The 15,072-nt window shown below is 47.5% G+C and overlaps 1 protein-coding gene across 1 annotated transcript; it reads left to right on the top strand.

Moving 5' to 3' along the window:
• Positions 1 to 1,732: 1,732 nt before the first annotated feature.
• On the top strand, positions 1,733 to 12,289 carry Sdr42e1 (short chain dehydrogenase/reductase family 42E, member 1). Its single transcript, XM_027933153.2, has 3 exons — positions 1,733 to 1,812; positions 8,784 to 8,877; positions 9,327 to 12,289. The coding sequence occupies exons 2-3, from the start codon at positions 8,810 to 8,812 to the stop codon at positions 10,435 to 10,437; spliced, it is 1,179 nt and encodes a 392-aa protein (XP_027788954.2). The 5' UTR covers positions 1,733 to 1,812; positions 8,784 to 8,809; the 3' UTR covers positions 10,438 to 12,289.
• The last annotated feature ends 2,783 nt before the right edge of the window (positions 12,290 to 15,072 follow it).

Raw genomic sequence — 15,072 nt, 5'->3', positions numbered from 1 at the left:
ACTGAGATTGCAGGGCTTCCTGTTACAGAAGCTAACCATGCTTACCAAAAAGTAAATACAGTTGTTCCACCCTTTCTGAGACTCTACAAATTGCACTTTTTAAAATTATGTTAGCTGGAGTTACTCTCTACTACTTGAAATCTTAGATCCTCAGCATCACTATCTGAGAGAATTTGATGAAATAGTAAGTGTGAATGTACTTTGTTACAAACAAAATGTTGTATCCCTATAAGGAAGTCTGACAGCATAGTTGTGTGGGGTTTTTTTTCTGAAATGCACCCATTGTCTGAAATTTTTAAAGGGGGGAAACAAAATTAGATAAGCAATGACATAAGTTCACACTGAAGTCAAGTTCTTTATCTAGTCATTTCTAGCCTAGATATTACACTTTTACAAAATCAACTCACTAAATTGCAGCTGAAACTAAGAAAGCAATTATACAGTTTATAATTTTCCTTCAAAAATAAGTGTTTATATTTGGAAAGAGTCCTGGGTGTCACAGACTATTAACACTTAACTTCACCATTTCTCATGTTTATCAACACACACTAAATCACTAGCCCCCTTGGAGGATCCCGGGGAATCTATCCTCTGTGCTGCATCCTCATTTTCTTCTTTGTCTGCTGGTCCCCAGAGCATCTAGCTGGTTTCCCACCCCCTAATAACCTTCCTCTTCTCTTCTAATCTTTCTATATAAGCCACAGCAAAGCCATCCCTTCAAACCACCCGGGAACCATCTTAACTCAGTCGCTCAAAACTTACAACTGGATCAAGCTGAGGACCAGACAGGCAGGAAAGTCAAGGTCTTATCAGAAGGGTCAATGTCTCTCTCCATTTTCTTCACCTGGCCCTCATTAATTTTGATTTCCCAGGGCTTCTTTGCCCTTGTGACTTCATTTGTGTTCTTAGTGAAAACTGAGCAATAAATGGCATAATTCATATGAGCCTCTTTGTGTCTAAATGTGGGAACAGTGCAAAAGCAGCCCAGGGAGTCAACACCTCCAACCTCTGAACCCACCAAAATGATATCCTCCCAGCCAGGGGTCCATGTGTGGGGAGGGCAGGAGGAGCGTCCACTGAGCCGCTTTCCATAGTTCCCCACTCCTGATGGGGGAGAACTTTGCGTGAGAATGTCCGCCTTCCTTTCCTCGTGGCTTTTAAGTCCTGGGTCCCTTCAGCAACAAAGTCTTGGCATCATCGCCTGTTCAATGACCAGAACAAGTGGAGCTGGAAAAACAGGGAAACCAGGGACATGGGAAAATGTAAGAACACACAGAGATGTGGACACTGAGATAACAGACTTTAAAGGACACATGGAAAGTAACTATTCAGTCATCAGTGGAGCTCATCCCTCACTCATCCATCCTCCACCCATCTATCCATCCAGCCATCAACCAGCCATCCACTGCCCATCCACCTCCCCAGAGCAATACTACTGAGCTGAGCGCCTTCTATCAGCCCTGTACTCAGCACTGGGGATACACAAAGACAGAGGGAAGTCAAAAGACAGAAATTGCAGGTGGGAAAAGGAGTAGAGGTGACCCTCAAAGGACTCTTGCGACACGGGAACGTACGGGCTGGGAAGGTCGTGGAGATCATGGCCTGAACCTGCGCCCCAGCCTAGGTGAAGGTGGACAAGACACCTGCGCATCATAGAGAGGCCGACACCTCCAGGCTTCCTAGAGAGGCCCGGAAGTGGCTTCTGGAGGCCGGTCCGACGGCTCCGGCGCCCGGCGTGGGCTGCGGGCGGAGCGGGAGGCGCGGACCGTCCATCCTCGCGCAGTTCTCGCCGCGTAGCTGTCCCCCGCCGCCGTGAGTGGGCCAGGGTCGGGAGGGCGGCCCTCGGGGATCCGGCCTGGGCCGGGTGGGCAGAGCCCCCGGGGCGAGGGGCGCGGCCCTCCTCTGGTTCTGATTCCAGAAGCGGCTGGCTCGGCTTCACAGTGTCGCCTGGGCCTCCGCGGCGACCACGCCCAGGGCTCCCTACCTTGCCTAGCCCGACTCTGCCCCGTCCTCCCGTTTCATCGCACTTTGGGGGAAGCCTTGCCTTCTCTCTGCCAGATGATCGGAGTCCCCATCTAAGGAGGCAGTGTGAGGTTCCCGTTTAACCTGAGTTACTTACTGTAAAAAAAAAAAAAAAAAAAAGTGTTGGAGTCAAGTAAAACCTAGCAGGCGAGTCATAGTACCGGGCAGGTAGGGCAGGCCTTATAGAGGTCAGATGATGCCCCAGGTGAGCAGGGCCTCCTCCCAACCCTAATGTGAGGCCTTGCTCCTCGGCCAGACCCTGCTGCAAGCCCTGGATCCTCACCTCTTAGGACCTGTGTGATTTGTGGGCAAGATCCTCCACCGATGAGCTGAAGGTTATCTCTGAACGAAGTTTGTCTCTGAAAAGCTGGTGCTAATACTAGAACTATCTCCAGATTGCCCTCAAGCATAAATTGTGGCCCTCTAAAGCACCTAGCCCACCATGAATTAAAAATGTAGCCATGGTTGCTGTTGTTTTTAATCAAAGAGGTATAATGAGTTGCCCGGGGTCACACCGGGAGCTGGTGGAAGAGCCAAGATTTCCTGATTTCCAACCTAGGAATCTCAACCCTGCATCACTAGTCTCTGCCTCATGGGAGGAGATGGGAAGCTCTTTCTTTCCCCTCCAGGAATTGCAGGGCTCCTGAGGTGTTGTAGAATGCCCTCACTGTGAAAACACATATGGACTCAGGTCAGCAGGGACTCTGTCCCCAAAGCTTCAGGTCAGGGCTCTGCCCAGCCCCAGCTGTTGCTTTGGTTGTGACATGAACCAGGCAGTCAGATGCACCTGGGTTCCAATGGTATGTGGAGCCCTGTTCTACCATTTACTAGGGTGGGACTTGAGGTCACTCTGTATCTCTGAGCCTCCAATTTCTCATCTGTAAAATGGGATCCACAAATTAGTACTCATCTTGGGCATCAAGTGAAATCATTTGTGGACAAGAGTGTAGCACAGGCCTAGCACAGTAAGTGCCTAAGTGAATGGCAGGCTATACTACTTAGATGTGTTAAAGTGGCGGACACACTGACCTTGGGGGAGGACTTCTCTGTACTTGCTCTCCCTTGCAGATGTGGCAGATGGGGACATGTGGAAAGCCTGCTGGTTCATCCCATTTACATTACTGGGTCTACAGTCTGCCATATATTCCCTGTCCCCACAGATACCCCTGCAAAAGTGCTTCTGTGCTCACATGGAGCTTGAATGGAAGTTTGGGAAACATCGGTTATAAAATTATGTACCTCCTTTTCTCATCAGCTTTGTGAAGAATGGCAAGAACCTTTTGTGCAACAGTTATCTGAGTAAAGAGGTTCACATAGCTAGCTGTACAAGAAGATTTGATATAGGTATAAGGTGATGACAATGAATTAAAGAGAGCTGCCCGGCCACCCTCACTTACATTCAGAGTGGTGTGCACAAATACCACATGTCATGAGTACACCAATTTTTCTCTTAATGCTGTGCTGTCAGTTAAATTGCCTCCCAAATATGTTTGGCCTTTTAGGTGTTATACTTCCCATTCCCTTTCATCTGTATCTGGTTTCTATCCTTAATCTACTGTGTCTTCGTTGCTTTGGTGGCAATGCCCCAAGCATTGTGTTCCTGAATGCACAGAGATGCACCAGGACCGAAGAACATAATCCAAGGTTTTCCTGCTGTCCGTCTTGCTAAATTCCTGCACTTTCCTCACCTTTCTCTTCTGACCCTCCTAATCAGGTCAGTTATATAAGTTCTTGCTTCAGATCATTCTGGAACTAGTTGGAAGGTAATGAAGAGAAGCATCAATAGATCTGGCAAATTTCTGAAGCATTAATAATCTGTAATTGCACATTAAACACAAATAGATGAATTTCACCTCCTGCATGGAGTCTGAACAGCTCCATCTCATAAACCCTGTAGCTTCAACATGTTTTCCAGGTCTCAACACACATGAACACAGGTCTGTGCAAAAATTTAAGACACCTAATCACAGGGTCACACCACCTGGAGGTGTTTTTATCTTCGTTACAGTGAGTATAATACTTTTTGTTTTTATGAACTGGTCAACTTCCCTCTGATCCATCCTACTGCTGAAGGGCTAATGGTGCCTTGGTTTCTACATGGCTCTGAGCTAGGAGTGAGAGCATTGTGCTTTTTTTTTTTAATTTTTTTTTTTTAGTCGTAGATGAACACAATACATTTATTTTATTCATTTATTATGTGGTACTGAGGATCAATCCCAGTGCCCCACATGTGCTAGGCAAGCGCTGTTCCACCAAGCATTGTGCTCTGAATGCACAGAGATGCATCAGGACCGAAGAACCGTGCACATAATCCAAGGTTCTTACTACTGATCCTTAGCATTTAATTAGGTCTTTGTAAATCTAAAGTACTCACGGTCATCTTTTATTAGTTTCTTCTCCTAACTTCCCTGTGAGATGTCAACTTTATTACCCTCACTTTGCCTTGGCATTATCAAAAGGTCAGGCAGGCAAATTTTAAATTTCATTTTTTCCTTGTTTGTAATTAAGATTCCTTTTTCTTGATCATGTGCTTAACTTTAACCTGTTTCTGCTAAAATGACAGCTGAGGTCAAAAGTGACCCTCCCCCACCCCAACAGGAAAGCAATTACTGAACAAAGCCACATTTTGGAAGAGCCTTCAAGCAGTTGCCATTAAAAGGCAGGTCTGAGTGCATGGCCCTAGAAAGAATCAGATGAAAACTAATTAATAAAACTGGCTGAATAAAAACTATGGACACTCTTTTTCTCCCCTCTGGCTTGTCATTCATGAGACTTTAGGGGATCTGAAAAACATGTTTGCTGAGATTGTTTTTGCTTGTGGATGTGAGAACCAGGAAGGAGGAGGTGGCTCCCTATGGTTCCATGAGGGCTGGTAACCCGAGAAAGTGTCACTGATCTAGAGGATAAGCTGCTTTTCCTGCTGTCTGTCTTGCTAAATTCCTGCACTTGTCTCACCTTTCTCTTCTGACCCTCCTAATCAGGTCAGTTATGCAAGTTCTTGCTTCAGATCATTCTGGAACTAGTTGGAAGGTAATGAGGAGAAGCATCAATAGACCTGGCAAATTTCTGAACCATTAATAATCTGTAATTGCACATTCTTGACTTGCTTAACATACACATAAGCCATGACTGACCTGTGGTCTGTAGCTGGGCTGGAATGAGTAATTTTAAAAACAACAAGTGATTAGAAGTATTTTTGTTGGAATTTTAAAAACTGGATTCTTAGAAGCCTTATCCATTTCTGGATCCCTTATGGTGGAATTCGTGTAGAGACATTAATAATATCTGTAACTTATTTGACATCCTGTTAGCCAGATACAGCTTTCCCAAAACCCTATGTTCCATTTAACCCTGTCACCTTCCTCTGGCTTCTCCCAGCCTCTGCCTGTCACAGTGTCATTCAATGCCTTGCCACCTGTCACCTTTCACCCAAGGTTAGTCCTCACTGTGAACACTCCAAGTTAGGTCTTCACCAGCCTGTTTCCAGCCTCTCCCTCCTGAAGGAAAGGCTCATTCCTCAGTGGAGGACCAAGGTGATCCTACTGTTCCCTGCCCTCAACCTACAGAATAGGGTTCAGATCCCCAAAAGGGGACGCAGAGCTGTCTCTAGGGTTGACCCAAGGCTGTTCTTCCACCCTGGAGTACAGCTAGGTGCTGGCTTCAGTTTGTACCCATCTACTGGTTGCCCAACACAGCCTTCCCTGTGGCTCATCCTAACCCTAACACCTTGTCTTTCAGATGTTTACAAAAGCCTCTCTCCATTAATTTCAGGACCCCTATTTTATTGAGCCTTGTGTCTTTTTCATTTCATAACTGTACTTTTTAGGAGGTTAAATGAAAACGGCAACATTAAATGATATACTTAACAATGACTGTTGGACACTGCAGGGCCTTGCGTAATTTGTGCTCATAATTTGTATAGTTTTACTCAACTGGATGTAATTTATGGTGTTCAGAATCATCCATAAATTCAGAAAATATTTGTTGAGCATCTTCTAGGCTCTGGGAGGGACATCCCAGTGGAAAAGACTGCCGCAGTCTGGCTGGGCACAAATCACGAGCCACTGAAGCAGGAACAAACTTTATTTTTTTAAACTGCAGGAAAACACTTCACACAGCTCCCGGGGAATCCTCCCGAACGCCACGAGGCTTGTCCAGGAACCCCCAGCCGGAAATATCTCTCCCGGAAAATCCCTCCTCCTGCACTTCCCCAACCAATGGGAACTCTCGGGGAATCCCTGGAAATCCCCACGAGAACTCCAAAATAGTGCGAGAACTCAAAAGTTGAGGCAGAGGCGGATAGTAATGCCTCGCCTGTCAATCAATACTGTTGGCAAAATGCCAGGGGCCATACAGACTCGGCCGTGGCTCTCAGCAAAAGACAGGCCTCTGTTCTCATGGAACTTACATTCCATGGGAAGGAGAGCAGTATATTTCTCTATAGTGAAACGTGCCATGAAGGAAATAGCAGCATTTACAGCAAGGGGGACCTCTGTTAGATGGCATGACCAGGAGCCTCTTTGAGGAAGTGACACTTGAGCAGACCTTAGTATCAAGAAAGCTGCAGCCAGGCAAGGACCTGGAAGAGCTGTGTGTCACACTAAGGTGAGAACAGGAAGCACTACTGAGCTTGGCATCCTTAAGGAGAGGAAAGAGAGTCCATGGGGTTGGAGCACAGAGTACCTCGGTGGAGGAAGGGCAGCTGGGCCCAGATCATGGAGGTGAAAGTCGGAAGTCTGGATTGAAATCTCAGTAATTGACACCTACTGTGTTTGTAAATAGCATGTGTAATGAAGTCATGTGACTCTGTTAATAGCAGAATTGACTACATTTGGTTTTATTGGTACTCAGAATCCAAATTGGAGCATTCTGCACTCAGAAATGGGAAACAGTATGGCTCAGAGGCAGAGGGGTTCCCTGGCATGTGAGGCCCAGGGCTGCAGCAGCAAGGAATCGGGTGGGCAGTGGACTGTTGAACATACCAGAGGTGGGCTGAGGCAGGCAGACAGGCAGGCAGTGGACTGTTGGGTATAACAGTGGTGGGCTAGGGCAGGCAGAAAGGCGGGCAGTGGACTGTTGGGTATACCAGTGGTGGGCTGGGGCAGGCAGACAGGCAGGCAGTGGACTGTTGGGTATACCAGTGGTGGGCTGGGGCGTTAATCTATGAACTTTCTTACAACTGTGGCAAATGCGAGTGGAAATTTGTGGCCCAAACACCATCCTCCACACCATTTTGCTCAGTTTCCCTAATATTTCTTCTCTCTTTTTCTGCATACCCTCAAGCTACTGAAACTGCCACTCAGTGAACCCTGTCTTCAGTGTCACACCAACTGATGCTGCATGAATGATCTGATTAGCCTCATGGGCAATCTGAGATACTCTGACAGGTCTCCAGAAGAACTTGTGAAACTTCATAACTCTGTGCATTTGAGAGATCTGATCATGGTGTATGGGAATGTCATAGATGTCAAATCCCCAAAATTTAGAGCTTGAAGAAAAGGAAATCTGAGAAATGGCCCCTGTAGAACACTCATGCTGAGTCAGACTTGCCAGGTGTTTTGAGGGGGCATTTTGTCCTCACCTCATTCAGATCTCGTAACCCTGGAAGCTTATCCTCAGCTGTACATCTGGATAAAGCAGCAGGCTCAGAGTTCACTAACTGGTCCAAGGCCACACAACTGGATATGTCCTCATTCAAAGTCCATGTTTTCCGGGTTAGGTCATGGACTTCTGGGGCGAGCCTTCTAGTGGTTATGACTCCAGGTCAGCTTGAGAAATTTATTTAAGTTCCTTGTTCAAGGACACTTACAGGTGCAGTGGCTGCAGTTATGGACACCCCCACTGGGACTGGGCAGGGATTGGGCCCTTGGTTGCTTGCCATGCCTCTGACTTTGGAGTGTGCACGTGTGTTCAGCGTTTATTCCCAGAGCCTTTGAGGACTATGTGCCTCCGGTTCTGTTCCCTCCCTATGTGGAAGGAGCTGGGTAGCCCCTTTTTTGTTTTTGCCAAAAGGGAGTCTTAGAGTCTTGAGAGGATTTTGCAGGGGACATAGATGAGGGGGAAAGAAAAGCAGGACCCCAAAGGCATTGAGCACTGAAGCACTTTCAGGATTTCTGAGTGGGAATGTACTTTGCTACATAAAGGAGGTTTTTTCCTCATTTTTTTAAATAAATGTAGGACTAAAGCCGTATTAAGCAAACCTTGCAGCAGTATGCCATTTTAAACAAAAGATGTCTGGAAGCTTTCTTTAGAGTTCTATCTTTTGATTTTCTGGTGCATGGGGGAGAAGTGCTTCTTCCTTCCAAATTTGAATGAATTCTTTTCAAAAAGACTCTAACCTTTCCCAAGAATTAACATCATGCCTTTCATTTGAAAAGTGCTTTGTGGACCTCAAAGCACCCCCAGTGTGTTATCCTCTTTCTCCTTCATATTGGCCTTGTCAGGTAGGCGGGCAGATGTTACTGTCCCATGTTCTATGTAAAGAAATTTGAAGCCAAAATGTGGAGAGAGGGGGTGGCTATTGTCACATACCTATGACTAGCACCCAGATCTGAGAGTCTCACGCTACTAGATTATACTGCCTGTTAGGTTTTCTGGTTTTGTTTATTTGTTTCAGTGCTGAGGATCAAACCCAGAGCCTTGAGCATACTAGGCAGGCACTCTACCACGGAGTACAGGCCCAGCCCCTTTTTGTTCTTTTAACTCTAGGGTGAACCGTATTTGCATTTGGGTCATAATAATTTTCATACTTATTCTTTTAGGTCCAGTTACCTTTTGACTGCCACATATGGACTCCCGGAGATCTCCAGAGGAAACTGTCCTCATTACAGGAGGGAGTGGCTATTTTGGCTTTCGGTCAGTTCATGTACAAAATATGTGTGTTGAATTACCTTACTGGTACTTGTTGAAAACAGTGTGGCTTTCGATTCTGACATTAACACTGTGTAGACTTTTGGCCATTCACGTGTGTTAAACCAGAAATGAACCAATTGCCTATTGCTGGACGTTGAAATTGAGAACCACAGGCATGTCCCGTTTCAGGAAAAATTCTTTATAAAGCCAGTAAATGGAGGAGCATGACATCACCAAAAACAATTTAAGAAATAGCTATTCTTTCACAGCTGTGTCATTGTAATTTGAGTAGATGAGAGGATTCTCACTTTTTAAATTTTAAATAAATAAGAAATAACAAAGAACGTGTGAAAGTGAGGCACTCAGGATGAGTCAAGAAGACTTGGATCGGCCACCTTGACTGATACAGCACAAGGAGGACTTGATCTAACTCTTAATTCTTCTCATTTCAGCCTCGGCTGTGCTCTGAACCAGAAGGGAGTCCATGTGATTCTGTTTGACATCCATAGGCCTGCTCAAGACATTCCAGAAGGAATCAGGTTCATATGTGGAGACATCCGCCACCTCTCTGAGGTGGAGAAAGCCTTCCAGGGCGTGGATGTGGTGTGTGTGTTCCATGTTGCTTCTTACGGTATGTCAGGGCGCGAACAGCTAAACCAAACCCTGATCGAAGAAGTCAACGTGGGTGGAACCGACAACCTCCTCCGTGCCTGCCAGAGGAGAGGGGTGCCCAGATTCGTTTACACCAGCACCTTCAATGTTGTCTTCGGAGGTCAAGTCATCAGAAATGGGGACGAGTCTCTGCCATACCTGCCTCTTCACCTGCACCCTGATCACTACTCTCGAACCAAATCTATTGCAGAGAAGAAGGTGCTGGAGGCAAACGGTTCCATCCTGGAAAGAGTCGATGGTGTCCTAAGAACCTGTGCTTTGAGGCCAGCCGGCATTTATGGGCCTGGAGAGCAAAGGCACCTTCCCAGGATAGTGAGTTACATTGAGAGGGGCCTCTTCAGGTTTGTGTACGGGGACCCCAGGAGCCTAGTGGAGTTCGTCCACGTGGATAACTTGGTGCAGGCCCACATTCTGGCCTCAGAGGCACTGAAGGCTGACAAGGGCCACATTGCCTCTGGGCAGTCCTACTTCATCTCAGATGGCCAACCTGTGAACAACTTCGAGTTCTTCCGACCCCTGGTTGAGGGTCTGGGCTACACCTTCCCCTCTACCCGCCTGCCATTGACCCTCATCTACTGCTTTGCTTTCCTGACAGAGCTGATCCACTTCATCTTGGGTCGATTGTACAACTTCCAGCCCTTCCTCACCCGCACTGAAGTGTATAAAACTGGTGTCACTCATTACTTTAGCTTAGAGAAAGCCAGGCAAGAGCTGGGTTATGAGCCCCAGCCCTTTGACCTACAGGAAGTGGTGGAGTGGTTTAAGGCCCGGGGTCATGGCAAAAGTCCTGGAAGCAGAGACTCCAAGTGTCTTATTTGGGGTGGTCTGCTGGCCTTCCTCTTGGTTATGTCCATGCTCACCTGGCTGCCCTCTCTGACTCTGTCAGCGTGAAGGGAGAGCCGGAAACACAGAGCGGCTCACATGTGGTGGGATGGGTTCGGGAACTGGTTTTGGGATGTACAGTGTTCTCTTTGGCCAGGTTTGGGCGCTTCAGATTATGATTTGAGAACAGGGTCTTGGACTAAATATTTCCATCCTCCTCACACTGATGCTGCTGAGAGAAGAGAAGAGGCAGAGGTGAGCTAGGAGTGTGGCTTCTGGTGTCCCTGCATCCTAGATGGGTGCAGTGCAAGGCCTGGAGCCGCAGAGAGAGGCGGCATGGCTGGGAATGTTATACTGGAGTACATCAAAGGCCAAACATGCACTTCCTTCTGTTTCATACTTTCTGCAGTTACCTGAAATAGACTAAAATTCTGACTGATGTGGGAATGCAAAACACTCACGGACTTGAAAAAAGTGAAAAATACCAAAATAGGCCAGAATCTTAACAGACTTCCCCTTAGGATGGCCACTGCTACAGGGAGGCAGCAGCCAGCACAGCCGAGTCAGGGCACTGCCCCTTTGTGCCCACGTGGTCATGTGGGTGTTTAGACTAGCAGACTTCTATCCTGCCTCACTGGATTCTTTTAAGGATTAAATTAAACAAAGATACAAAACACACACATAAGCCATTATTTTTATAGAGTTGATACTGAACATTCCTTATGAGAGTTTTCTTTCTCAGAATGTCATCTCTAGAGGGCTATTGTTAGTGAACTTTCTGGAATGTCTGTGGGTGTGCATTCAGAGCCTGCAGCAGTATATGCTCAGTGTTTATACAGTTCTGGCCTCCCAGGATAGACTGAAGTTTAGCAAACAGCTCAAAATCTGATGATTAAGGAAGATGATCAAGCTGATGATGCTATCTTTAATTCTAAAATGTAGCATGGCTTAGTGTAGCATGATTCAACCAATGGCTTTCTCACTGGGGAGAACTTTGGCTCTCTGAAGGCCATGTTCAAGGAGGAACAATGTCAGCCTTCTCTGTCCACCCATGGGGACTACCACGGAAGATGTTCAAGTTATATGGTTGCCTAGGAACCAGAGTAGGAAGCGGACAGAGTCTCCCTGTGCCAGGCTCTCGCCCCCAGGAGGGACAGTACTAAAGCCCGGGAGTTTCCATCACTGTGGACAGTTATACTAGACTTCCTCTGGGAGTGGTTAAGAATACAAACAGATGAACAGCCTTTGGGGAATGCTGCCCAAAGGATTTGGAGGAAGCCTTGGACTTAGTGTCAGAAGACCTGCACTGGGAATGTTGTATGGCCTTAACCAAGTATCTGAGCCATTTAGAACTTGGAGATGAGACCACGCATTGCCCTTTTATAAACCAACCCCCCACACCTCACAGGGTTTGCTATGAGCCTAAAATAACATGTGGTGAAAGTACTGTTAATAAATTGCAGCATAGATGTGAGGTGGTGGTCATCATTGTTTCCAGGATCATGTTGCTTGAGTCTTATATCACAAGGAAGTGCTTGCTTTAGTCTTGAGAAACTTCAGTGAACACCACAGCATGTCTAAGGCTCAGGGCGCCCTGGGGCAGGTTTCTCTGCCCTCTGCACAGTCACAGGCTCGAGTGAACAGCACCTCCACAGGACGGGGTGCTGATTCACAGGCAAGCCCAGGAGAGCATTCCATTGTCTTTGAGAGGCAGCACCAACTTTCAAAACATGCTTTCCGTGACACCCTTCAAAAGAGTCAGAGGTGCGTCTAAGTTTTCTCAGACCAAGCACTCGGAGGAGAGTGAGGCCCTCATTGGTTGGTTTGGGGAGTTTTCCCCTCATTAATTACATAAGTGAAATTCATGATCGGTGTTTGTAAAGTTCATGCTCAGTGTTTATAAAGTTCTGGCCTGTTGTCAGCCTGGTGTTTTAGCTTATTTTATTGCTGTGACCAAGAGACCTGACAAGAACAATTAGAGGAGGAAAAGTTCATCAAGGTTCATGGTTTCAGAGGTCTCAGTTCACAGACAGCCAACTTCATTGCCCTGGGCCCAAGAGGAGGCAGAACATGTGGCGAAGGGCATGACAGAGGACAGCAGCTCAGGACATGGCAATCAGAAAGCAGAGAGAGTTGTCCACTCACCAAAGGCTCACCCTCAGTGACCCATCTCCTCCAGCCACACCCTACCACCCTACAGTCACCACCTGGTTAATCCCTGTCAGGAGATTAACACAGTGATTGGATTAAAACTCCCATAACTCAATCATTTCACCTCTAAACTTTCTTGCATTGTCTCACACATGAGCTTCTGGGGGACACCTCATATCAAAACCCTAACACCTAGCCTGCGACCCGCCTGGGCATTCTACAGCACTGACATCATTGTCTACTCCCTCCTTGAAGCATAGTTTATTTGTGTTTCAAAACACAGCTCTCCCCTTCAGTTATCTATTATTACATAACAAGTTACCATGCCCTTCAGTTTCTGTGGACAGGAATTTGGTGCCACTTGGCTGGTAGCGCTTCCTTAGGGTCTGCCACGAGGGTCATCTCATGAGGTTGCCTGACAGTTTTACTGAAGCTAGGGGACCCACTCCAGGATGGTCTGTCCCTGTGACTGTTGGCAGGAGGCCCCCCTTCCCATCCTAATGAGACAGTATCTGGTCTCCCCTCCAAAGGCGATCCAAGAGGGCGAGGTGGAAGCCACACTTTCATGCCTGGCCTCAGACATCACACATCCTCACTCCACAGTGTATTGGTCACATGGATCAATCCCATGCTGTGTGGGAGGGACGTACACAAAGGTATGAATACCACAAGGTGGGGACTGCCAGGGTCCCCAAGGAGGCTGGGCTCTTGGCCCCGCCAGGCCCTCCTCCTGTTTCCAGGAAAGGTGGCCCACCTTGCCCGCTACCTGGCTTCCTCAGCCTGCTTTCTGCCCCTGGGATTTCAGAGGTCTGAAGACGCTGCAAGGTTTTGTGCTGGGTCTCTTCCAGTCCAAGCTGGCAGTGTCACTGCAAATATAATTACTCGGAGCATTTTCTGTTTCCCACGAGTCCTATCGCAGTTCACCCCAACTCACAAAAGCTTCACCCACAGACCTCTTTGAGCTTCTGTTGGGACTACTGAGGGACATGCTCAGTCAGAGACTTACTGGATTACTAACAACTTTCGCTTCTGAAAAGCCTTATCAAGCTCGCTGTCTGAGTGGTCCTCTCAGGAGCCCCCTCAGGCCTTTCTGAGGTCTTAAAAGATTCCATAGCCACAAACTCAGCCCTGCACTGTCATTTCCACAATGCCATGCCTTACGCAGGCCTGATGGGTTTGAGAGGGAACTGCATGAGGCCATGACATCAGGAGGCCAATGTGGAGCCTGCCTGCCTCACTCCGAGCTTGCTTCCTTCCTCTGAGGGCAGTTACTCTTCTGGCACAGAGGTAACTTGTTTTCTCTAGCCAACCCACACTAGGACTGTGTTAACTAAGTCAAGCCTAAAGGAGGTCGAGTCCGTAGCTGAGGTTGGGACTACTGAGGGACAGTGAGTTCAGGGAAGGGAGGAACGTGAGCATCTCAGATGGAAGCTGATGGCTTTACAGGACCTACCCTGCTTCCTTCTTAGCTCAGGAGATGTGCAATTAAGGAATTCCATCCATTCTAGGGCTTCCAGCTGCCTTCCCCTGCCCTCGGCTTGGACGGGCTCACCAAAACCTGCGCAGAGGGAGAGGGGTCTGGAGGGCCTGTCAGGAAATCTAGTCAGATTCCCTCAGTGCTGGTCACAGGGGCAAAAGGCACTGCACTGTGAACAGTAGCAGTTACAGTAAGACCAAAGAACCATATATCATACAATACAATTAACCACTGCCCAGCAATTAGAACAATGAAATTATGATGATTATATTTCAATTAAAAAGTAGAAATTTTTGAAAATTTTAATAAATTTGAAATTTATTCTAGCACCAGTTTACCTAGGGAGGACATTTTTCAAGCCCAGGGTCCAGGCCAGGGCTGTGTTCCAGAGGAATCACCAAACAGTGTTGCTCAGTCAGGGACTTACTGGATTACTAACAACCAGCAGGTGCCTCCTGCCCTACATGCCTTTCCAAACCCCTGTCCACCCAGCCTCACAGACATAGGGGCCAGGCAGCCTGCAGATTTTGCTTGTGGCCTCAGCACCCTGTGCACCCAGGGCCATGGGGTGAATGGCACCCCCATTGGGTGCCCCTGGAAGCCAACATCACACTTATGTCTAATTAAAGCCCTGTTTACTAGCATCCCCTGCTTTGGCAGTGATACTCCACACTCATTTTTGATGAGGAAAAACCCATGTCCGCCCTTCTTTTCCCCGAGAAAGAAATGGAGCTGCCCTCCAGGTGTAGCCAATCAGGACACCCATCATCCTGCCCGTAGTCATTGGGCCCACGTGGGCCAGCCAGCGTGCTCCAACCTCTCTCCCCACCCACTTAAAAAGGACTTGCTGCTGGGGTGGCTTTGTTGGGAGGATCAGCGTTTGCTGCTCCCATGATTCTCCTACCCTGATGGAGAGGACTGAGCTCTGGTGACAGTGTTTGGGCTTCTGGAGCCTCCGTGTCAAGAGAGTAAAGAAGTAGAAGCAGAAGGTCCCGGCTGACATCACTGCAGCTACTTCCCCACGGTCATCCCGCCATGTGAGTCACGGAACATTTTCTTTTCTGCTTGAGGTGCTT

The sequence above is a fragment of the Marmota flaviventris genome, chromosome 18 (genome assembly GCF_047511675.1).
Source record: "Marmota flaviventris isolate mMarFla1 chromosome 18, mMarFla1.hap1, whole genome shotgun sequence".
In the NCBI taxonomy this organism is placed as follows: domain Eukaryota; kingdom Metazoa; phylum Chordata; class Mammalia; order Rodentia; family Sciuridae; genus Marmota; species Marmota flaviventris.
This window is presented reverse-complemented; position numbering and strand designations above follow the sequence as displayed.